At 61.4% G+C, this 24,497-nt stretch overlaps 1 protein-coding gene across 2 annotated transcripts; it reads right to left on the bottom strand.

Moving 5' to 3' along the window:
- Positions 1 to 934: 934 nt before the first annotated feature.
- On the bottom strand, positions 935 to 23,520 carry ARID3C (AT-rich interaction domain 3C). Of its 2 annotated transcripts, none has more exons than XM_063321271.1 (8): positions 23,363 to 23,520; positions 22,276 to 22,620; positions 9,091 to 9,169; positions 5,058 to 5,241; positions 4,591 to 4,835; positions 4,030 to 4,299; positions 3,783 to 3,872; positions 935 to 2,896 (listed from the first exon to the last, which is right to left on the bottom strand). In XM_063321271.1, the coding sequence occupies exons 1-8, from the start codon at positions 23,399 to 23,401 to the stop codon at positions 2,754 to 2,756; spliced, it is 1,395 nt and encodes a 464-aa protein (XP_063177341.1). In that variant the 5' UTR covers positions 23,402 to 23,520; the 3' UTR covers positions 935 to 2,753. The 2 variants fall into 2 exon arrangements, with proteins under 2 accessions (XP_063177341.1, XP_063177342.1); XM_063321272.1 differs by having other exon boundaries at positions 9,097 to 9,169.
- Positions 23,521 to 24,497: the final 977 nt, after the last annotated feature.

Here is a 24,497-nt window from a genome sequence, read left to right as displayed (position 1 = left end):
CCACCCATGTGCATGCCTGTGTCTCCCTTTCAGCTCCAGACGTGTCACCCATGCCATCTGTGAGCACTGCCCATATGCCAGGCTGGCCCAGCACTGCTTGCATCTTGCCTGGTGCAACCTCAGCAGTCCCATGGCCGTGGCCTTAGCAGCCCCACAGCCATGCCCCTTGCCTGGCACAGGCAGCATGATGAGGTCCCCCACCCACAGGTGAGCTGCCACTGGGCAACTTGTGGGGCCAAGCAGCCCCACAAACCTGCTAGCATGGATGGATTTGGTGTCCAATCTGATCCAGATCATGCTTGAGGGCTCTGGTGGGTGCAGGGGAACCGTTTGCACCCCACAGCCCCCAGAAACTGAGGCCACCCTGTGCTGGAGGCAAAGGTGAGGCTGGCTGCGAAACCTCAGGCACTATAGCTGCCACCCCAGGGTGTTACAGGCTGTGGAGGTGTCCTGCAATCCCAAACTGTCCCCAGCCTGGGCACTGGGCCTTGGCGGGTGGCACCATGTAACACATACCACCCTCCACACTGGTTTGGTTCAGCAGTTCATTTCCTTTAATAGATACACAGAGTGGCATGGCCGCGGTGGGAGTGCCGGGGGGAGCCCAGTGGTACCGAGGCCTGGCCCCCCACGCTGAGGTAGAGGTGAGCGTTGCTCCACGCTCACCTGCTTTGGCACCCAGGGGTGCGAGCGGGTGGGGGAGGCGCCCACCCAGCCCCAACGAGGTAGTTTGGAGTGCCCGGTGCGGTGCTCGCTGTCTCTCTGTCCCCCCAGCTGGGGACCCCGGCATCCAGGCGGTATTTGGTGGTGGGGGGCACTGCTGGACCTCCATCCCCTGCCCCCACCAACAAGCTCCTCCCAGGAGGAGCTTGCACAAACCCCACCCCGATATTAAGCCCCACCGTCACCCCACCCCAATAAGATGCAGCCCCACCTAATAACCCATCATATCTCACCCCCACCAGTCCCACCAGTCTCCCCAGTATCTGCCCACCAGGGTAACCCCCCTGAACTGAGGACCTGGGGGGCTGAGATGCCACCACCCTGGGGGGGCCAGGGGTCTCCCAGGACCCTGGGGGTGTCTCAGGGTGGGGGCAGTGAGCCCAAGCAGCATGGGAGGACTGTGTTGGGGGGTCTGCAGTGGGTAGGGGGTGCAGTGTATAGGAACTGCAGTGTTTGCACTAAGGGTGTGCACAGGGGATATAATGCGGGCACCAAGGGTATGTACAGGGGGATGCAGTGTGTAGGGGATGCAGCACATGCATCGAGAGTGTGTATAAGGGATGCAGTATGCATAGAGATGTGTATAGGGGAGACAGTATGTCAGAAATGCAGTATGTGCATCGAGTGTGGCACTATGTGGAGCAACTGGTGCTCCTCAGGGGTCAGTACTGGGACCAGCATTGTTTGACGTCTGTTGGCAACATGGAGAGTGGGATTGAGTGCACCCTCAGCAAGTCTGCTGACAACATCAAGCTGTGTGGAGCAGTCGACACGCTGGAGGGAAGGGATGGCATCCAGAGTGACCTGGACAGGCTTAGACGTGGGCCTGTGCAAACCTCATGAAGTTCAACACGGCCAAGTGCAAGGTCCTGCCCCTGGGTCAGGGCAATCCCAAGCACAAATATAGGCTGGGCGGAGAATAGATTGAGAGCAGCCCCGAGGAAAAGGACTTGGGGGTGTTGATAGGTAAGAAACTCAACATGACCCAGCAATGTGCACTCACAGCCCAGAAACCCAACCACATCCTGGGCTGCATCAAAAGCAGTGTGGCCAGCAGGGCGAGGAAGGTGATTCTGCCCCTCTGCTCCGCTCTCAGGAGACCTCACCTGGAGTACTGCATCCAGCCTTGGAGTCCCCAACATAAGAAGGGAATGGACTTGTTGGAGCGAGTCCAGAGGAGGGCCACGAAGATGATCAGGGGGCTGGAGCACCTCTGCTATGAGGACAGACTAGAGAGCTGGGGTTGTTCAGCCTGGAGAAGAGAAGGCTCCAGGGAGACCTTACAGCCCCTTCCAGTCCCTGAAGAGGGCCTACAGGAGAGATGGGGAGGGACTCTATATCAGGGAGTGTAACGATAGTACGAGGGGTAATGGTTTTAAGCTGAAAGAGGGGAGATTTAGATTAGATATTAGAAGAAATTCTTTACTGTGAGGGTGGCACAGGTTGCCCAGAGAAGCTGTGGATGCCCCATCCCTGGAAGTGTTCAAGGCCAGGCTGGATGGGGCTTTGAGCAACCCGGTCAGTGGGAGGTGTCCCTGCCCATGGCAGGGGATTTGGAACTGGATGAGCTTTACGGTCCCTTCCAACCCAAACCACTCCGAGTCCGTGATTCTACATGGAGGATGCAGTGTGAGCATTGAGGTATGTGTAAGGGCTGCAGTGCATGCACTGAGGTGGGTATAGGGGCCACAGGGTATGCTTTGTGGTGTGTATAAGGGCTGCAGTGTGTAGGGGATGCAGCATGCGGGGCCATCAGGAGCTGTACAGGGTGTGTGTCACCTGGGGGCAGTACCTGGGAAGGTCGGTGCACGTGTCGGAGGGTACACATGGGGAAGGGGTCTCACACATCGGGGTAAGGGACAGAAGGGGCCACGTGGATGCTCACAGCCTTGCATGGACACAGCTCAGCGTTGCAGCAAGAGGCACCTTCGGGCCCCCCATCCCACCTTGGTAGCTCAGCTGGGTCCCACCCCTCAGCACCCCAGACCCTGGGGATCCCCAACTGCTTTCAGGGTGGGGGGGCATATCCCCTATGGCGAGGAGCTGGCAGGAGTGTGGCTGTGCGAGGGGGCTGGGTGCAGCGGGTTTGGGGCAGGCATGGGGTTCGGCCGGCTCTGGGTGCTCCCTCCACTGGTTGCTGGCGGGGCTGGGGGCCGGCGGGCGAACAGGACGCCTGGGGAGCAAAAGCAAGGGGGTTAGGGCAAGCCCAGGGTTGGGGGCTCCGCTCTCCTGTCCCCCAGCACCCAGGTCAGACAGCTGGGACTACCACCTCTGGGGGCTCCAGCCCCCACCCCCCAGGATGTCCTCTCCATCACACTTGGTGCCTCCCCCAGCCCAGCCATCCCTGCCCTATGTGGGGCAGCCCCTAGGGTGGCCCAGGACCATTTGGTTGACAGGCCCGCCTGCTGATTAGCCCTGACCTTTCCAGCTTGTTAAATATTTAAGTCCTGAAAGAAAAGCCATTGGTTTTAATTGGGGGTGTCTCAGTGGGGCAGGCAGGGAACTAGGGGCATGGGGTGAGCTGCTTAGAGAGGCAGGTGCACGCCAGCACCCCAAAGGAGCCTCTGCCCTAGCAAAGCACCCCAACGTCTTCCCCTATGCCCAACACCATGCTCTGCAACCAGCCAACCCCCACACCCACCCAGGGACCCTCTGGGCACACTAGCATTAGGGTAACCCCAAATCCAATCCCTGCCTGCAGGACCCCATGGTGGGGGATGACCTCAGCTGTCTTTTTGCAATTCTCAGCCTGAGTCCACCCATCCGTCCATCCATCCGTCTATCCATCCGTCCATCCATCCACCTACCCACCCATCCATGCACCCATCCGCCTACCCCCCACTTCGGCCCTTCATTGCTACCTGCTGCTGGGGGACAATTTCCATCCTCGCTGGCCCCCTCCTTCTCCTGCCCCCTCTCCCCAGGCCCTGCCACTTCATTACGATGGATTTTATAGTAAAGACATCAGATTGAAGGAAGGACTTGCTGGCCAGGCAGTGGCTATAAGTTATTGGATTTCCCGGCCGCAATTACACGGGCCAAGCGGCCCTTCTATTTACCTGTGTAGACAACTCCATTTATTTCTATTGACATGTTGATACTGCTAATGCCGTTGGTGGACAGGTTCAATGCAGTCTCCTGTCTGTCATCTGGGGAAAGGAAATACCAATATGAGCATTAAGAGAAACAGAAACAAGAACCTGCCCGAGTGAGAGAAGCAGGGTTCTGGCCTCTCCAGTTGTTGCTGTTTCCTTCTGGGGTGCCAGGGGACGGGGTGACCCAAGCTGAGATGCTGCATCCCACTACCTCGGTTGGAGATCTTGACGTTCATGGGGAACTGGGAGGCCACAGCCAGGAGGTTGTGCTGCAGTGCATGTTGCACCAGCCGCTGCTGCTCCTCCACCGTCAGGGCCACTTTCTTCTCTGGGGGCTCTCCCGTCTCCAGCTTCTCCCGCAGCTGCTCCAGCACCGCTGCTTGCGAGGCTGCTGCTGCTTGGGCGGCTGCGAGGTGGTGGCCGGCCAGTCCCACTGGGATTGCGATGCGTCCCGGCACTGCTGCTGCCAGCACGCCGTCCTCTGCAATGACCGAGAGACCTCAGCAGGTCCCACCATCACCACCCCTTCTCACCATCCATCCCAGGAGCATGGGCAGGGCAGGCCACCAACTGCAGCATCTGGGTTTGGTCCTTATCCAAACCCAGGAGAAATAAACCTTTCTCAGTCCCAGAGAGGGACTAAAGGAACAAAATTGTTCCTATTTTCTCCAAGGAAAAGGGCAAGAGCAGACAGGGAACATCCCTGTTGCCAGAATAGTGTCCACCCCAGGGGAGAGATGCCAGACGTGGGGCAGACATGGTCCTCACCCACCTTTCTTAACAGTGTGCACTTGGCTGAGCTGGTTGCAGCTGTGCGCGGAGATGCTAAGAGCTGGCAGATGCATTTTGGGGGAGCCCAGCAGGGTGGGGGTGCCAGCTGGTGAGTAGTTGAAGAGCGTCGTGCCAAAAGTCTGCCTCCGTCCCTCCCGGCGGTTGCTGTCGATGGCAGCTTGGAGCTCCCCGGGAGAGCTGAGCGCCCGCTTCTCACATTCGTAGGGATACAGGTACTTCATGTATCTGCATGGGGAGAGAGCCAGGATGAGACCCAGCACCGCGCGCTCCCCAGCCAGCCCTGTGCTGAGCAGAAACCAGGGCGGGGATGGCACCTGGGAAGGGGCAGAGCCCTCCGTCCCCCTTTTGAGCACCGCATGTTGCACCCGGTGGGGGCTCTCGAACATCCAAGCCAGGAGGTGCCCCAGCGTGGGTGCCCCCCACCTGCTGCCACTGCCAGGCACTCACTGCGTGCGGAGGGTGAAGGCAGCGCTGGTGATGGAGGTAGGTAGGTTGAGGCCCTTGGTGATCTCCCGCCAGATCTTCTTGTTGATGACTTCGACCAGGCCACCCTTGTCCGTCACCAGTCGGTACAGCGTGTACAGGTCCAGCACTTGCTTGGCCATGATGGGGATGCGGTTCACGGGCGTCCCTTCCAGCGGCACATGGAGGGGAGATAAAAAATGTGGGATGAGCCCAGGGGGACTCTCACTCCTCGGGGACACAGCCCCCACCTTGTCCCCACCACCACTGCAGGTACCAGCTGCTTCCCAAGGGGAAGACATGTCTTTCTGTGCCCAGGTGAGCAGCCATGGGCACAGGGGATGCAGGCAGGACCCCAGGGTGCCTGGGAGAGCAGCGCTGTGTCCCTGAGCAGAGAAGACCCCAGCATGCTGGCACAGGGTCCCCATCGATGGAGCTGTTTGGTGGTGCCCTGTGTGCTCTCCGCTGGGATGTAGGGGCACGGTGGGATGGGCAAACAGCCTCCTCCATAGCCCCTTAGAGAGGGTCATCCCCATACAACTCTTAGAGCTCCCTATAGAGCATATCCCTCCTAAATGTCTCAGAGCATCCTAGAAGGACTCTTTCTGTAACCCCCCTTCAGAGGGGTTACAGAAAAAAGAGACCTACCCCCCACAAACTTTATAGAAGGACTCACCCTGTAACCCTCTCTGAAGAGGGACTCCCCCCAAACCCCTTCTGGAGGGACTCCCCCTAAAACCTCCCAGTGGAGAGGTCCTCTCTCTTAAAAATTGCCCCCAGAGTCCCTTAGAGGGGGACGTCCCCATGAACCCCCAGGGAGACTCCCCACCCCACAGATCCTCCCAGCAGCCCCCGACTGCTTAAAGGCCTTCAGTGTCCCCCCCGCAAGAGATCTGACCCCAAATCCCCTTCAAGTGAACCCCGTAGGGAGCCTGCCCCTGGCCCCCCAGCATCACCCCCCACATGGAGGCCATGGGGCACATGGGGTCACCAGGGCTCTGTGAGCCCAGCCTGGACCAGCACGGTCCCCACAGCCACCGTGTCTGGTTAAAACCCCCTCCCCACTTTGCCAGGACACCCAAATATCTCCAAAGCCTTGCTTTGCCCTATGGCACTTCAGAGCAATGGTCTGGGTAGTGGCTGGGGGCTGCAGCAGGGCAGAGGAGGGACGAGCATCCCATCCCATCTCATCCCGTTCTGTCCCACCCCACCCATATTTATTCCTCCTGCGGGGTGGCAGGGCACAGGCGCTATCGGAAAGCCATCCATTTGGCCGGGGAAGGCTGTCACGGCCGCGCTTCGCACCTCAAACAAAGCCGTCACTCACCGCCATCCTCCAGCATCCCTAATTTATGGCCCCGATATTGGCTCGGCTTCTTCACATAAGCCTGAAAAATGAGCTCTTTTTATTCCTTTACTGAGTTAATTTAACTTTTTTTTGTGTCTGTGTTGTTCGCCTGGTCAGGAAGGGGGAGAGGAGTTTATCCTCCTGGGAAAAAGGCAGAGATATCGACTTGATATCTGCCGGCGGTTGCTTGCTAACCCTGCTCGCAGCCCTGGGGGCTGCTGGCACTGGCCCCATCACCTCAGGGGGGCCCAATTCTAGGGCTCCCCATCTCCCCAACATGCCAATGCATTTGTGGGGTCTCAGCCCCCAATCAATGACTCATGGACTTCTTTTCTCTTCCCCCCACCCTGCACCCCAAGCTGTGGCAGCTAATGAAAGTGGATTGCCATTAATCTCAGGGCTGCACGGGGCGGGCAGTGGGTGCCCGTCCTGCTGACAAAGGGACCTGTCTGCATCCCAGCAGAGTGATGGCCCCAGCCCTGGACAGGGCGAGCGGCACAAAAGCCTGGGGAGGCGATGCGGCCATTGTGGAGCTGCAATTAGCTCCTTGATTAATTAATGGCCCCGTGTTATCGGCAGGGCCCTTGGCTCAGCAGGGGAGCAGGGAGGGGTCCTGTGGCCCCCCAGCGAGCAAAAGCAGAAATAGTCCCCCTGTGACCCAGCTCACCACTTTCGGGAGCGCCATGGAGGTTGGGGCACAGGGATGAGGTGCCTCACAGCCTGCACCCCATGTCTGATGGGGGTGATACCACCACCCCCATCTCATCCCTGCTCCCCCATATCCCTTCCAGCAGTTACCCACACCTGCCACTGGGCCTGTGTGTCCCTGCCCCGAGTTTCCCCCACCCGGGCTGTCCCCAGCCTGTATTTCAGCTCTGCTAATTCTCCACTTCACTGACAAATGCCCTGACAGACAGAGGGGGACACACAGCCCCTTTCAGTAGGGGCATCAATCCACCTCGGGGACGCAGGCTGGGGGTTGCAGCCCCCTGTCCGTGCACCCCCGGGTGCCTCAGCAGCATCAGTGCCGGTTCATGGGTGCTGCTTCTCAGCCGGCTCCCGATGACCCCCATAACGCGGTCCCTGCCCCGCGGCCCCCTGCTACTCTTTGCTACCTGGATCCAAAATCCCCCACTCCTCCAACAGGCGCACTCACGTCTGCATCTGCACACCCACACACCCACACCCATACACCCGCACCTATACAGCCGGACTGCTGTACCTACACACCCGCCTGCCCTTCCCGGGCAGATGCCACCCATTCAAGGGAGGCGTGTGATGGAGAGGACAGGAGCAGGATGGCCGGACAGGGAGCAGCGTTGGCAGGGAAGCGTCAGGCTCCCTCCCTCCTCCCTGCACCACCAAGCGCTTGGTTAATTAGCCCCGGCCCCAATGGCGAGGGAGTTAATTAGCTCTGGAGAGAGAGATAATGAAGCTGTGGAACAGCCCATGCATCTTGCGGCTGATGGATGCTGGGGGGCCAAGGCAGCGCTGATACTCCCACTCAATCCCCGCAGCCCCGCACTAGGGACACGGGGACCATGGGGCACCCTTGGGATACCATCCAGTTCTCAACCCACCTCCACTGGGCTCCAGTGTGAGCCCCACGGCTGGGCCACCCCCTGGCAGCACAGCCCTGAGTGAAACGAGTTTGTGGGGTCTCAGCACAGCCCAAAAGTTGATCACTGCTGCCCCACAGGCAGGTGGGCACCCTCACCACCCTTCCCATGGGCATGGCTTGGGGGCAACTGTCCCTTTCTGCCCACCCTCACTCCACACGTGGCCAGCCCCGATGCTCCTGCACATCCCCCCCAGCCTTCCCCCGTTAATTAGCTCGGCATTAACCTCTGCCTGGGGTTTACTGGCTATTGAGCGGCATGTTCATTAATCCACACACCAGCAAAAGGCTCTAATTAATACGGCCGGCCACACGCCCGCACTCGGCAACTTTTAATTGTTGCAGGACGGGCTGGGGAGGGCGAAGGTTAAAGCATTTATCGAGTCCCCAGGAGCCGGCTCGGCCCCCCATGCCGATAGCAAAGATTTCCGATGCAGCCTGACCGGCTGGTGAGCCCTTAACCCCTGGGCGCCCAGAGCTGCCCGGACTGCTGATCCCATCCTGCCGGCATCAGCATCGCTAAGAGGTGCCGGTAACGGGCATCCTCACTGGGCACTGCTAATGAGGAGAGCTAATGGGTATTGCTAATAGGCGATCCTAATGGGCACTGGCAAGGGCATCCCCACCAGGCATCTCTAAAAGGCCCTGCAAACGGGCACTGTTAATGGGCATCATTAACGGGTTTTGCTAACGGTTGTCACCAAGGGGTACGCTAATGGACACCCCCACCGGGCACTGCTAGTGAGCATCCCTGCCGGGCATCGCTAATGGGCATGGCTAACAAGCATGGGCGATGGGCATCACCACCAGCCACATCTTGGGTGTCACAGGGGAGCTGCTCTGGCCAGCAGGTACCCCATGGCGGGGTCAGCCTGGGGCAATGGGGGCAAATCTGCAGAGTGTGGGTTTATGCATGTGGGGGACAAGGTCTGCAGGACCTGCCTGGGGGGATTGTACAGACCCGCAGCAGCTCGGTGCCTAAGTGGACCCTGCTGTGAGCCCCTCCAGGCAGCTGGGGTGGGGTGCCAGGGGCGCCCACCCCAACCACCCACCTTTACCTCTCTTCTGCATGAAACCGAAGAGGTCGTCCAGGAATTCCTTGCGTTTCGGGTCCTCGTCCAGTTCATAGAGCTGGGGGCAGGAGAGAGAGGGGTCAGTGCTGCGGGCACACACGAGGCGGAGGGGGGCAGTGGCAGGGGCAGGGGACCCTGCCTGTGCCAGGGCCCGGCATCACCCCTGGCCTCACCTGCCTGCTCTGACAGCAATGAGAGGCTCTCCCAGCCCCACGGACAAGACCCCCAGGTGCACCCTCCATGCTGACAGCGCTGGGCTCTCCCCATGCCTGAGGGCTGGCATGGGCTCCCCACACACCACTGACTATTTGGCTCCCTTGCTGCTGGGATGCTGCATCTGTGCCTCAGCTTCCCTGCCCCCCACCTCCCTAGGTGGAGGGATGACAGTGTTTCAGCCTGGAAAGATGATGCCAATGCAGAAGGGGCAGCAGCAAATCCCAGGCCCCCAGGCAGGTCCCTGGGATGGGGATGCTCAGATCTGCTCTGGCCCAGTGGCCTCCAGGCACTGCCCAGGGCAGGTGTTCACCCAGGTCACAGCACGGAACCAGCATCCTCATCCGCAGGGACATGCATCCACCTGCGCAGCAGAGATGCCGGTCCCGTCCCGGGGCAGGGCGAGCTGGCAGGACCACGGTGCTGGCTGCTGCCGACAGAGCTGCAAGTGCCGGGGCTGCCCCACTCCACCAGGGTGACAGGGCTATCGACAACCTGATAAGCACGGCCGGAGCTGTGTCACTGTGAGACAGGGCCTGATCGATGGCCAAGGACAGCGTGAGGCACCTCGGCGAAGGGACATGCTGCCAAGTGGTCCTCCCTCAGTGGGGTGTGGGGACCCCAAAGCCATCTCCCCTGGCCAGGCATGGGGACCCCAAATCCATCTTCCTTGGCCAGGCACGGGGACCCCAAGTCCACCTTCCTTGGCTGTGCACGGGGACCAGGGTGTGAGCACGGCACTGAGACATCCCTGCAAGGCACAAGGACTTCCCGCAGTGGGTGCAAAGCCAGATGTCCGTGCACTGTGTGCAAGTGCATGAGCACAAAACAGTGGGTGCAGCGCCCTGTGTGCCCCAACACTGGTCCTCGTGTGTCCCAGCAAGTTTGTGGGTGCACTGACACGTATGTGAGCCAGTGACCGTGCACGTGGTTGCACAGGTGCGCACATACGGCTGTGAGGGTACTTCTGTGTGTTGGTCCGGATGCACGGATGCAGTCCCCTGGGCTGAGCTGAGGGACGGGGCACGGGGGCGAGTGCAGCCCCGACACCAGGGGCACGAAGCGCCGGCTCCGTGCGAAAGCCAGGGCTCGCCTGATTCCAGCACAGCGCCTGGGTGACCATGACAAATTGGAGCCCACCAGATCGATGGCCCAGCAGTAAAAGTCAGAGCACACGAAGGAAAAATTAGCACCAATCGAAGACGCTATAGACACCAATTCCTCCCTGCGAGCCTGGTAAGAATTTAAAGCCATTGAAAAGAAACAAAACTCAGCAGTCCAGAATGGATTTCCAAAACATATACAAAGAAATGCAAGCTGGAAAACAAAGTCAGGCACAAAATAGAGTCGTTTAAAAAACAATTGTGCTGGGAAAGGCTGTTAAAAAACAATAGAAAGGGAGCCCCCCCCGCTCCGTCCACACAGCACATCATTCACCGGGCAGATAAAGAGAGCTGGACTCCGCAGATGTGGGGATGGGGGGATGTGACGGGGACACATGAATGCAGGGATATGGGGATACAGGGATGCAGGGACATGGGAATGTAGGGATATGAGGATGCAGGAACTTGGGGGACATGAAGATGTGGGGATGCAGGGATGGTGGGACATGGGGACACACTGGGATGCAGGGATGCTCCTACGGACACCCCACGTTCCCATCACCGCACAGACACATCTAACACAGTCTCTCATTTAACCCATGGGCGCCCGCCGCCTGTCCCTTATCTAGCAGATGGGTGCTAACTGCCTGTCCCTAACCCCGACTAGGGGCGCTACTCCCTGTCTCACATCGCACCCAGGGGTGCCGACTGCCCATCTCCAAGCCGCTCCATGGAGCTCCATCCTTGCCCCTTCCTTGCTCTCTGGGTGCCACTTGGCCATCCCCTCCTTGCGGTGGGGTGCTCTTGGGGTGCCCTGACACACGGGTGCCAGCACCCTGTCCCTCCCCTCCACCACGGTGCTACCTGCCCTGCTCTGTGCCCTCTCTCCATCTCCTGCCGTTTCCCAGGAGCTCCTCAAGCCATCGATTACAGTAACTAGGTCAGAGCAGAGCTCCGGGAGGGGCTGCTTTGATTTCTGTCCTGGGGAGGCTGTGTGAGCCAGGCTTTGCCTGCGTTCCCCTGCCTGTCCCTGCCTGCAGCACAGCTCCGACCCCCACCGCTCCAGACCGAACCCTCTTCCACTCCCTGCCATCTCCTGGCTTGTCAAAGCAGGAGCAAACCCCACAAAACCAGCAATCGCTGACCACCCCATCATCTTCCCGGGGGGGACAACTCAGCGGGTGGGGGGGCTCCTGCATCCTGCACCCACAGCTCCGCTGGGCCCCCGGGTGCTGCTCACGCTTCTGCTCACACCAAGGCAGGCAGGATCCCACCCGACACGTGCCGCCACCGCCTCCAGCCCCCGAAACAGGTGTGACCTCCAAGCGTTGGGATCTATTTTTCCGCCATTTATTAACCTCTAACCTTTTATCTGTGGGGCACACAGATGCAAAAACACATTACATCAAACGGGGAGCAAAGGTCGGCTTTTAAGTGGAGATGAGAGTGGAGCCGAGTAACAGGGGATGCGTCGGGCGTCCCATGAGATTTGGGGGTGCTCAGGCTGCAGAGGAAGTGGTTTTGGGGGGTATTCTTGCTGATGGGGGGGCAGGCTGGGTCCCAGCCATGGCACCTGGGATCCAGGTGCCGCAGGTTCACAGGGGTGCCGTGGGGTGGCATGGGTGGTGGTCTGCTACAGCCTCCAGGCGTGGAGGGACACGCAGACACCCTGAGGACCCTTCCCTGAGGAAGGAGCCAGCTCCATCCCCTACCCAGGGCACCTCACCCCAACACTCACCCTCTTCCTCCTGCAGGGTGGTCCCCTCCCGCCTCGCCTGGGGACCGACCATCTACGTGGCAGATCACAACCCCCCAGGGTCATACACAATCCCTCTGGGGACACACACACCTCTCGTGAGTGTACACAACCCCACACGGGTGTGCACAAGCCCACGCAAGCACACACGATGCTACCCAGGCACGACCCTGCATTGGTGTGTACCACCCCTGCACGGGCATGCTGAACGTCACGTGAGTGCGCACAGCCCCCCGCACACACCCCCAGAGCCTGCACAGGCACACACATACAACTGTGTATGTCCGGATATGCACAGCCTCCTACGGGCAGGCACAACCCCAGGTGAGAGCGCACAGCCCTTCATGGGTGTGCACAACTCTGCTTGAGCTTGCACAAGCCCGTACGTGCATGCACAGCCCTGCACGGGCACGCACCCCAGATGCGCACGCACAACCCCACACAAGCACTCACAACCCCAGATGGCCAGGCACAACCCCATATATACGCATGCACAACCCCATACAGACAAGCACAACCCTAGATGGGCACTCACAACCCCAGACTGCAGCACACAAAACTATACGGGCACTCACAACCCTATATATATGCATGCACAACCCCGTACAGACAAGCACAACCCCAGATGGGCACTCACATCCCCAGATGGGCACTCACAACCCTAGACAGCACTCACAACCCCGTACCTATGCCTGCACAACCTCATACAGACAAGCACAACCCCAGACAGGCACTCACAACCCCAGATGGGCACTCACAACCCTATATGTATGCCTGCACAGCCCCGTATAGACAAGCACGACCCCAGATGGGCAGGCACAACCCCAGACCGGAGCGCACAACCCCAGACCGGAGCACACAACCTTACACGGGCACTCACAACCCTCTATATATGCATGCACAACCCCAGACGGGCACGCACAACCCCAGACCGCAGCGCACAACCCCAGACGGGCACGCACAACCCCAGACCGCAGCGCACAACCCCAGACGGGCACGCACAGCCCCATACGGGCATGCACAGCCCCAGATGGGTATGCATGACTCTCGGCAGGCACCCTCCCCCCGGGCTGGACACTCCCCGACCCCGCAGGGGCACACGCACCCCCTCTAGGGCATCCCCCCTCCCGCCCCCCCTCCGCCCCCCCCCGCGGCAGAGCAGCCGGGCCGGCCTTGCCCGGGGGCAGTTGTGCAATGTGAGCGGCGGCTCCTGCTTGCGGTGACCTATGAGCAAGGACCCTTTTAATCGTGTTTGTATTGATATAATTAGTAACTCATTTAACGCCATCGATGTAACTATATTCCTCTATAAACAGAAGTATTAAACTGTCAAGCCCGGGGATCGATACCCCACCGGTGCGCAGCGCAGCTCTGCTCTGCCGACCTCGGAGACCCCATCCACCGTGCTTGGCCCCCACAAATGCCGTGGCACCCCCAGCACCCCCCCACCTCTGCCCGGCTCTGCTTCTTGGGTGCCGATGCAGGGCCAGAGCGGGGTGTCCTTGTCCCCACCCCTCCCCGGGTGCAGCTCCGGGGACTCTGCTCCCTCCCGTCATCCCATTGCCATGGCGACGTCTTTATTCCTTAAGGGATGGGGATAACGGGGCTTACTGGGCAGGTTAAAGGTCAGTGGGTCGAACATGGTTTATTAAAGGGATGCGAATAGACCTTGTGCATCCCCCTCCTCCTCAACGCAATTAAATAACATCGTTAGCACCTCTCACTGAGCCGGGGGATGCCACTTCTGGAGATGGGGGAACTTGTAGGGCTGGAGCTGGGGTCCCTGGCAACCTTAGCACAGCTGACCCCCGGCACAGAGGAAGGATGCGGTGAGGTGCTAAGCCACCCCCCAGGTACCTCCTGCTGCCCTGCTTCGGTGAGCCACCCCCATGGACCCGCCAGAGCCCTGCTGCCAAGGGAAGCGACAGCATCAGGACTCCCCACAGCCCCGACTCAGCTGCCACCTCCTGCTGGCAGCAAGGGCTCAGATCGGCAACCAGGATTTAATCCACTTAATACGAGTCGTATCGATCCCAGACCCTGCTCGGCTCCCCCCTGCCAACCCCTTCCCCCCCACCCCCCCAACCTCGAGCCGCTTAATATGCACTGCATTGATTAGCCGCACTGCTAATTTTTCCATCTGGCCGCTGTTCACGCAGGGAGCTCAGGCGATGCTCATCCCCATGCACCCCCCACAGCCCCCTGGGGTGCAGCTGCACGCCACGGGTGGCCGACCGCTGACAGGCTATTTTGGGGTCCTTGCACCCCTCTGGACCAGCACTGTCGCCTCGGAGCTGGGGGGGGTGCTGGCTCTTTCCGTGATGTATGGCCAAGCACTCAGAAACAGGGGCGTCCCCCCTCTGTGTCCTGATGGCATAAGGGGGGGACAGGAAAGCCATCAGTGCCTCAGTTTACCCTGCAGGCTTGCAACCACAGGAACTGGCTATTCCTAGTTGATGCCTGTGCACCTCCCCCCCCAGCAAGGACCCCAACAGTGTCCATGGTCAGAGCCCCTCCAGCGTCCCCCGAGCCATGGGGCACACACAAAGGAGCCGAGGGCTTGCAGGCTTCCCCCCCCAACCCCATTGCCAAAGCTGGGGGGCAGCTCACTCCCCGCCGGGCACAAACCACCCCCTGACCTTGCAAGCCAACACTCGCCTCCGCCACCAGTCGTTAATAAGTTAATGGTTACGGGATGGCTTTGCCCAGACGCCGGCTGCTTTCTGAGGCGCTGCCGTCTCCTGCAGCGGGGGGGCTGCTTCCCTGACCCCACAGCCCCGATGGGCTGCGGGGCGCTCGCTCACCCCAACACCCCCAGCCTCAGCGATCACCCCACCGGTGTGTCCGGACACCCCCACCCAGAGCCCTCCCCCAGCGCTGGGGCTCCCCCCGCAAAGCCTTTCATCATGCTTAATATTTAACGGTGCTTTATAGAGCAGCAGGTTTAATCAGCGCTGATAATGCGGCGGATCCAGCAGGTCATTAAAACCCCGCTCCCCGCATCGGCGGGCGCCGCCGCTCCCGGGAGAGCTGCCTGCTGCAAACATTAACCCGGCTTCACGCAAGGTGAGGGACTGTTTGCTGGCGGTGCTGGCCTTGGGACGGCAGCCCCCCCAACCCTCTGCCCCGTCTCAGGGTGAAGGGAGGGCTTACGGGGTCCCCAGCTTTCTCCTCAACCCATTTTATAGGAGGGGAAACTGAGGCACGGGGCGCTGGCGTGGCTCCCAAAAGGTTGGAGTTGGAGGAAATGTGCTGCATGGTGCCACCGCCGGCACCATCTGTGTCACCAACCCACCATCCGTCCTACATCCGTCTGTCTGGGGGCTGCGGCGCAGCCGGGGTGTCCCGGCTCCCGGTGAGCGCGCGTCCCCCACGCTCGGCCCCTTGTTACTCTTTCATGGCTGAGCAGGCAGGGAGTCAATGAGGGGATTTGTTCGGGTTAACCTCCCTGACCTGCCGGCACTTGCCACGCTGCTGCCTCCCTCTCCATCCTTGCTTTCCTCCATCCCTGCCTCCCCCTCCACCCCTGCTTCCCCCTCCGTCCTTGCTTTCCTCCATCCCTGCCTCCCCCTCCACCCCTCCTTCCCCGTCCGTCCTTGCTTTCCTCTCCATCCCTGCCTCCTCCTCCATCCTTACCTCCCCCTCAACCCCTCCGAGGGTGACTGGAGCCTGGGGACACCTCTCTAGTGCTGGCATCACCTCAGGTGTCCCCCGAGAGATATGCACACCCACTATATGTGCATAGGTGTGCACACGGGGCGTGTGCTTGCACACCGGAGGGGTCTGTTCATGCACACACCCGCTATAGGGCTGTGTGAGTATGGGGGTGCGCACCTAGGGGGGCTATGCGCACAACTGGGATCCATAGTGTGTGCTCAGTGACCTCCACCCCCATCACTTCCAGCCCCATCCCTTTCCTCTGGTCACTTTGAAGGGATGATGGGGGAGAAAGGGCTGGTGGAACCCCTGCACTGGAGACCCTGGCCCGTGCCACCGCTGCCAGAAGAGCCACACGCCTGAGCAGAAAAGGCGTCTGGGGCTGGTGCTCACTCCCACCCCGCCACTGGACACGGGACCCAGCATGGAGCAGCTACAAGCTGCAGCCCACAGCAGGGAAACATGGCACTGCCAACGTGGGCATTCCCCGGTGTGTGCCCTGTGCCCCAGGGGACAGGTCTCTACAAGCCCCCATGTATAACGCCCGGCTCGCCCTGTGCATATCACAGACCCGCACCCTCACACACCCCCCGGCTGGCTCTGCACCTGCGCACATTGTGTGCATGCTCTCCCGGCGTACGCTCACCTCCAGACACGCTCTCCTTGGGCAAACACCCCCCCCGCGCACACTCACACAGCCCCTATACATGCTCTCCCTCTGCACACACAACCCCCCCGGGCACACTCATACATGGCCCTATACGCTCTTCTTGCGCACACACGCTCCCGGTGTACATTCATCCGTCCCCCTTACACACCTTCCCTGTGCACGCTCACACCCCCCGATACCCACTCTCCTTTTGCACACACATTCCGTGCACGCTCACACCCCCCGATACCCACTCTCCTTTTGCACACACGTGCTGTGCACACACCCCCCCCACACGCGCCCTGTGCACACACACACACCTGCCGCGCAGGCTCACACATCCCCCACGCATTGCCCCTGTGCCCACAACCGCATCCTGCGCACGCTCACGCAAACCCCACGCACACTTTTCTTGCACCCCCCCCCCACCACCTTGTGCGTGCTCACGCGTTCCCTGAGCTCACTCCCACACCCCCACACAGCAGCAAAACCCCAGGGGCACCCCCGTGGGACCAGATCCCCCCTCCCTGCCGCAGCCCTGCCCAGCCTGCTGCCTGCACAGGGGATTTACCTCCGTTATTAACCCAATTAGTGGATTAGCAGAGGCCCAAGTTCACAAGGTGGGTGCCCCCCTGCCCCCCCAGACTCCTCACTCACATCTGATTCCAGGGCAGCAGCCGGGGAGGGGCTCCTGCCGGCACTCCTTTCCTGCCTGCAGCACCTTTATTCTCACACCCTCGATTATTTTTTGAACCTCCTCTTTGGAGCCCCCGATCCCAAGCCCCCAGGTTGGGAGATGGTGTTATGGCAGCCGCCGAGGCTCTCAGCATCCCCTGGACTGTAGTGAGGCTGGGAAGGGCCCTGGGGGGCAGCAGGGGGAGCAGGGGGCTGGCACCCACCAGGACTGCTCAGCACCATGGGCTGGGGCAAGGGGGAGGCACAGGGGTGGCTGTGGAGGGGGCTCAGCGCCCAAACCCTGCCCCAAACACCCATAGGTCTACACGGATCCATACATGGAGACACTGGTCCATGCAGGCATAGGAGTGCCCATACATGCTGGGACACTACACATGTCCCTGTACATACACACAGGTGTGTTCAGACACATGCGGGCACACACATGGTGCCAAACACACCCCTAGACACACATACACATGGGTCCATACACACCTGGGCACTCATATATGTCAGTAAATACATACCATCACTCAGATGGGTTCATACTCACTTGGGGTCTTATACGGATCCATACACACACATAGGGTCCCCCAGGGATCCCTACACACACGGGCGCTCGTACGGGTGCACACACATGCATCAACACTCACAGGGGTTCAGACACCCACGGGCATACCCCTGCACTTATATAGGCATTTATACAGATCCATACACTTATGCTGGTCCATATGCACACAGACACGCAGAACACCTCCATAGGCACTCCCAGCCGTACCCCAGCAGCCCCCGGCTCCTGCCCTGTGTCCCCTCACTCCTGCCGGAGCTGCCAGAGCTGCTGCCGATGGGGACTAGCGTGCTGACCCTTGCCGCCTCCCGGCTGCAGGTGGTCCTGGCCCCAGGGCAGAGCTCTGCCCGCAGGTTTGACAGTGACAAATCTCCAGGCAGTTGCAGCCCGGAGCAAACACCACGTCCATCCGCCCGCCCCCACTGCTGCAGTGTAACCAGAGACCCTCTAATTTAGCCCCAGGAGCCCTGCGGTTGTTATTGCTGCACCTGGGTTAAAGATGCACTGGAGGCAGGGGCTGGGGCAGGGAGACCACCTCCCTCTCCTCGGGATCCCCCTCTTGAGCTGCCTCTGCCACTCCAACCCCGCAGGTGAAAGCAATGGGGACAGAGGCACTGTATGGCCCTGCCCACCCCATTTTGGGATGACCCCGAGGCATGGCTAGGGGAACCGATGGACCAGGGTGTCGGTGGGAGGGAGGGCTGCAGCCAACTCAGAGCACTTTCCTCCAGGCTTTGAGATGTGAGCACATCCATTCATGGCCGGTGAGCCCCCCCAAAATGCATGGAAAGGGTAGGCAGGTACAAGAGGTGACTACCAGCGCCAGATGGGGCAGGAGCAGCACCACAGCAGGAGGAATGGCCGGACCAGGGATGGCTGTGGATGATGGCAAACAGCTGCTGGCAAAGCAAGCCATCCCTGAATTGACTGCGGAGGCTACCAGACACCCGAGAGTTCCCAAAAGGCCAACTGGTGCTGACCCCCCCACACCCCGGGGGCTCCTGGGCTGGGAGAAAGGAGCTTTGGGAGCTCCTGATCCCCTCACCCACAACTGGACGGGTCTGAATGTGCTGGTGGTCTCCTGGCAGGGAGGGCATCCTCCTGCCAGCAAACACTCTGCTGCTGGAGAGCTGGGCTCAAAATCCAGACATTTTAGTTCCTCCTGACAGGGTTCTTCCCACATGGCCACCTCCAGGAAGAGCTGGGGGATGGAGAGGGAAGCCCTGGCTCCTGGCATTGCTCTTCCATTGCTTGGAGGAAACCAGGGCACCCGTCTCCACGTTTATGCGTGGCTCCCTGCAGACAAAAGCTGAATTCACGGGGCTGATCAGGCACCAGCAATGCCAGGCTCTTCCCTCCAAGCCAAATGCGTGATGCAGCACTGCAGCATTGCAACTTGGTGGCGTCCCCGTCCCCAGGAAAGGGGAGGCTCACGGGCAGCACATGGTCAGATCCTGCTCGGTGCCCCCAGCCCGCGGCCGGGGCTGCCTCGGGGTGCTGGATGCAGGAGACCTCCCGGACCTTTGCCCAGGTCTCTATCCATATGGCCTTATCAAGTGTACATAGACCGGCGCCGGGGGCTGATGCAAGAGGGAGGCGTGAGGGGGTCTCACAACCTCGTAACATCGGAGTGTCCCTCCCAGATCAGAGCAAAGGTCCCATCAGTCCCCCCAAACTGGCGCCTTGAGAAACATATAAAACCAGGGCAAACACATGGGAAATGCTCCCCTAGGTGACGCGGCATTTGCCTCATTAACCCTCAGTGGGTTTCTCCACAGCAATCTCATCCTTTGCTCCCATTTTTAGCACCACTGTGCTGCATGGAAACCCCCCCGCAGCTGGTCCTGCACCCCTTTCCCACCTCATCCCCATCAGGGCCCCCTCCTCGCTGCAGAGAGCCAGGGAAGTGGCTCCCAGCACCCCCTCCACAAACCAGCCTGGATTTGGTGGTCCACGTTCACTTAGCCATCCTCCCCACCCAAGAGGATGACAGCAAGGACAGACCCTGAGACCCGTCCTAGGTGATGCCAGCAGTGGCATGCCGGCACGGAGCAGCTTCAAGCACGGGGTCCTGGTGCGAAACACAGCCCCAGCCCCAGCCACCACAGTGTCTCTCCCTGGCCTCCAGGACCCCCAAGCCCACACTGCTGGTGCTCTGGCAGCTTGTGAGCAGGCACACGCTGTCCTCTGTGCCCCACAGTATCACAGCCCAGCCCCTGGGAAACCTCCAAAAGCCGGATCACAGCCCCTGCCGAGAGCGGAGAACCTGTTCCCCAGGCTGGACGAGACACAGCCCTGCAGCCTGGGGAGGGCCCGGGGCGGGGGGGACACACACGTCCCTGCCAGGCAGGGGTATGTCCCCTCCCAGGTGGGGGCACATCCCCTCCCCGATGATCACAGGGGAGGGACAAGAGTGACAGCCACCCTGCAGACCCTGGGGCAAGCCAGCACTTCAGCCTGCCCCAAACAGGGCAGCACCACGCAGAGCAGGGCTGGTCCCAGTAACTCCTTTCCCCTCTCCGTTTCTCATCCCGAATAAGCTACACAGAGGCAATCTGTCCCCATGTCCCTGTGTATCCAGGGAGCACTGAACATAAGGGACATCCCACTGTCCCTTGGGCTGGCCAGGACATGCCACCAGGTGTGAAACCCATGTGTGGGTCTCTGAAGCAGGGATCCATCACCTTTCCAATCAGGGTTGGAGAAAAAAGAGAGCAAGTAAGAAGGAGCTCTCACCCTGGGAAGCAGTGACAGGATTTAACCCTCCACACCAACCTCCCCTGACATACATCTCACGGTATTCACACCGCGCTGCCAGCTTTGCTCCTGCCGCGCTTGCGGAGCCCCAGCCAGGGGCAGGGTGTGGGGCTGAAGGACGAGAAATGCCGGGGATGCTTTCCCTGTGTAAAGCCTCCCCAGGCCAGGGAGGGAGGAGCTGCTTCCCACCTCCCAGCTGACCCCAGGAACCGGACAGTCAGCCTTTTTCTGCGTGGCAGGGTGTAACGCAACACTTCCCGGACGAGATATTCAGCCTATGCAGCTCACCCACCCTGGCGATCCCCGGGTTGCTTTTGAGGCAGTGTCTGGCGCTGGCTGCCTCCCTGGACATGGCCATGGGTCACACGCTGCCGGTGCCCTGCCTGCACCCATACCTACTGCCTTGCAGGCAGGCACTCAGGGGGTGAGCCCTGGCCCCTCCAAATAATGCCACGTTGTGCAATCTCAAAACAGAAAAGGCAGCGGCATCGTCCCATGGCACCTGAAAGTAAGGTCCCTGCTGCTGTCCCCATCCCCTCCTACCAGAGCCACTGTGGATGAGCCACTAAGTCCCCTTGTCCCACTGTCTCTTGAGCAGTGCCATACTAAAAAGCCACACACCAGCGGTACCGGGACATCTCTGCACTCTGCACACTCCTTCCCCTCACTACATCCTCCCTGTCACACAGCCTGCCACCAGCGTCACCCCTCCCCCCCCCCCAATGAAGCTGAGCACACAGGGAGCGCAGACCTGACCTGGCGCTGTGCAGTCCACACTCACACTCACACCCACGCACAGAGCGGCACGTGCTGCGTGCAAACCAGAGTGTGCACAACCCAGCACGGATGGGACCCACACATGCTAAATACAGAAAGGCCTTTCCTCCATCCTATGCACGAGCCCCAGGAGCCCTGTCCCTGTGCCAGATCTCTGTGGCACAGGGGTCTCCCCACATGCCCACCAGGAATGAGGCGACAGGATCGACGCGCTGCTCCCTCCAGCCGATGTAGGAAATCAAAGAACCGCATTGACCAGCCGTAATACACCCTGGCTGTTGCGGAGACGCGGGGGAGCTCGGCTCTGTGGCCCGCTGGCTCCTTGAGGTGACCACACACCTGAGCTCTCACCCTTGTCCATCCCCACAAAACCTCCACGGACAAGGATCACCCCGTTTTGCCCATCACAAAAAGCACCACGGATGCAGCATGCATAGGTTGGGACAGGCACAGGGAGGTGCCCAGACAGTGGGCACCCCGTCATGCCGTGGGGCCTGGGGACAGGCATAGGGCACATGGGGGAGATGGGGGACATGAGGCAGGAGTGGGATGGGGCTTGGTGGCAGGGAGATGGGGAGCACATGAGGATGCCTGTTGGGGTGGGACAATGTCAGGGACAAGGGCAGTGAGGAGCATTTGGGGGTAGCCACTTGCAGCAGGATAGGGCTCTGGTCCAGGGGTGCCGGTTTGCACTGACTGTGCTTATCTGGGATGTGGTTTGGGAGCAGCGAGGGGGGGACTGGGAGTTCCCATTTAGGGTGGCATGGCAATAATGTTTGGGGATAACGGGGGTACTGGGAATGTCTGCTTGGGGTGGGACTGGGATGAGGCTTGGGGCAGTGGGGTTCCCCATTTAGGGTGAGATGCGGACAGCGTTTGCGGGCAGTGGAGGGCATAAGCAGAGTCCATTCAGGGAGGGCTGAACCCCGAGACTGGGGGCCGTGGGGTGATGCTGGGGATGCCCACTGCCAGCCGGTGCCGGTGTGCGGGTGCAGCGGATGCCTCCTACCTGCTTGAACTGCTCCTCGTAGGTCCACTCGTGGTGCGGGGGGGGCGGCGGGTCGCGGGGCTCCCCTTCTTCCTCCTCCTCCTCCTCTTCCTCCTCCTCCTCCTCCTCCTCTGCCTCCTCCTCCTCCTCCGCCGTGGCGGGCGGCGGGCGCGGGCCGGGGGCCGGGCGGCGGCGAGGAGCGGCGGGGGGTGGCCCGGGGCCGGGGCCGGGCTCGGCCGGGGGCCGTCGGGGAGCGCCGTCGGGGCCGCGGGCCAGGCGGGCCGCCTGCTGCCGCTGCAGGCTCTCCATCACCGCCGCCAAGCGCAGCCCCCCCGCCGCCCCCGGCCCCCGCGGCGGGGCGGCCGGCTGCGGGCACAGGGCACGGCCTCAGCGCCGCCGCCGCCGCCAGAGGAGGAGGAGGAGGAGGAGGGAAGGGGAAGGAGCACCCCCCTCACACACCCCACCCGCTCTTCCCCCAGCTCCCGAGGGCCCTGCCCAAAAGTTGGCCGCGGAGCCGCCGCGGCACCGGGCGCGGCACCCGCTGCCGGAGGGGCTGCCTCCCCCGCCGGGACCACCCGGCACCTCCCCCGCTCACACACGGCTCCCTGCCCTACCGGGGACCCGGGACCTCCGGGACCTCATCCCCGCTGCTGCGGGGGACGCCCTCCCCCCTCCCACCGGGGACAGGTCCGACCTGGGACGCCCGTCGCCGTCTTGCCGGGACCCCCCACTCCCCGTCGGTCCGCTGGGACCGTGTCCTGCTGGGATCCCCCGGCCCCGGTCCCACCGGGGACCGCGTCTTAGCGGGGACCCCCTCTCCGGTCTCACCAGGGACCTCCGTCCCACCGGGGACCATCTCCTACCGAGCCCCCCCGCCCCAGCCCCGCCGAGGACCCCATCCCAGTCCCGCCGGAGATCCCCCCTCGGTCCCACCGGGCGCCCCGTCTTCCCGGGACCCTCCTCCCGCTCCCACCGGGGACCCCCATCCCGCTCCCTGTCCGACCCTGTCCCACCGGGGGTGCCCCCCACACCGCTCCCACCGTGCACCCCCGCGCTACCGGGGCCCCTCCGCCCCGTCCCGTCGCGGTGCGGCCGCGCCGGCCCTCACCAGGGCGGGTTTGGCCGCCAGGCTGGGGTTTTCCACCATGCCGCCGGCTCCGAGCGCCGCCCGGGGCTCGCCCCGCCGTCCCGGGGGGCACGGCCGGCTGCTCCGCCCGGTCCCGGCCCGCCGCTCACATGGCGCCGCGCCCGCCGATATTTCTTTTATTCCGCAGCAGATGAGGGTGGGTGGGATTTTTTCCCTCTTTTCTTTCTTTCTCTCTTTCTTACCTTTTTTTTTTTTACCTTTTTTTTTTTTTTTTTTTTTTTTTTTGCAACAAGTGGCAGGCAGGCAGCAACACCCCTCCCCGCTCCCATTTGCTAGCGCACGTCAAGGGAGTCATCCGGGGAGGGCCGGGCTTGCGGTAGCCCCGGGGGATTCGCCCCGGGACTGGCCCGCCGAGAGCCGGTCCGGGGCCGCCTTGCTCGGGGTGGCGGGAGGGGATGGGGCCGGGGGGGGCAGGGGGCTGGGTGGGCGGCGGGGGGTGTGTGTGTGTGTATGTGGGCAGGACACATGCATGGGGGTGCTGGGAGAGGGGGGTGCATAGTGGGGTGTGCAGAGGGTCCAGGTGTACATACATATATATATATGCGGGGAGAGGGGAGCATAGAGGAGGGGTGTGCAAGGGGTCTGTGGACCCATGAAAGTGAGCGCAGTGCCCATTGCACACACATACAGAGGGTCTGTATATGTGTACAGGTGTCTACAGGGGACAGCAATAACTGCTGGGGACACCAAAGGTTCCCTGAGGGGTGCTGTGTCTGTCCAGACCCTGGTTGAAAGGGTCAGACTGCAATGTAGCCCGGACCCCCAAACAGGCTCCCAGAGACCTGGCCCCTGCCTGGCATGGCAGGATGAGGCCACGCATCTCCTCTGTCACTGGGGCGGCGCAGTGCTGCTGGCTTGCCCTGTGTCCCCGCTTGCAGCAGGGTAAATCGAGGCACCAGGGTACCATCAAGAACATCTCTGGATATCAGATAAGGGCATAAGCCGGGGCGAGCACAGGGCTTCCCCTGTTGGCAGCATCCCCACGCTGTCCCCGTGCTCCCACTCCACCTGCCTGCCAGATTTTTCCTGACCTCTCATTTCTACAGAGGCAGCTTTGGCAGGAGGCAAAGATTTTCCCTGGGCTTTTTTGGCCGGG

This window comes from Chroicocephalus ridibundus, chromosome Z, assembly GCF_963924245.1.
Source record: "Chroicocephalus ridibundus chromosome Z, bChrRid1.1, whole genome shotgun sequence".
Taxonomy (NCBI): Eukaryota; Metazoa; Chordata; class Aves; order Charadriiformes; family Laridae; genus Chroicocephalus; species Chroicocephalus ridibundus.
The sequence above is the reverse complement of the archived record's forward strand: the minus strand, read 5'-3'. Positions and strand labels throughout refer to the sequence as shown.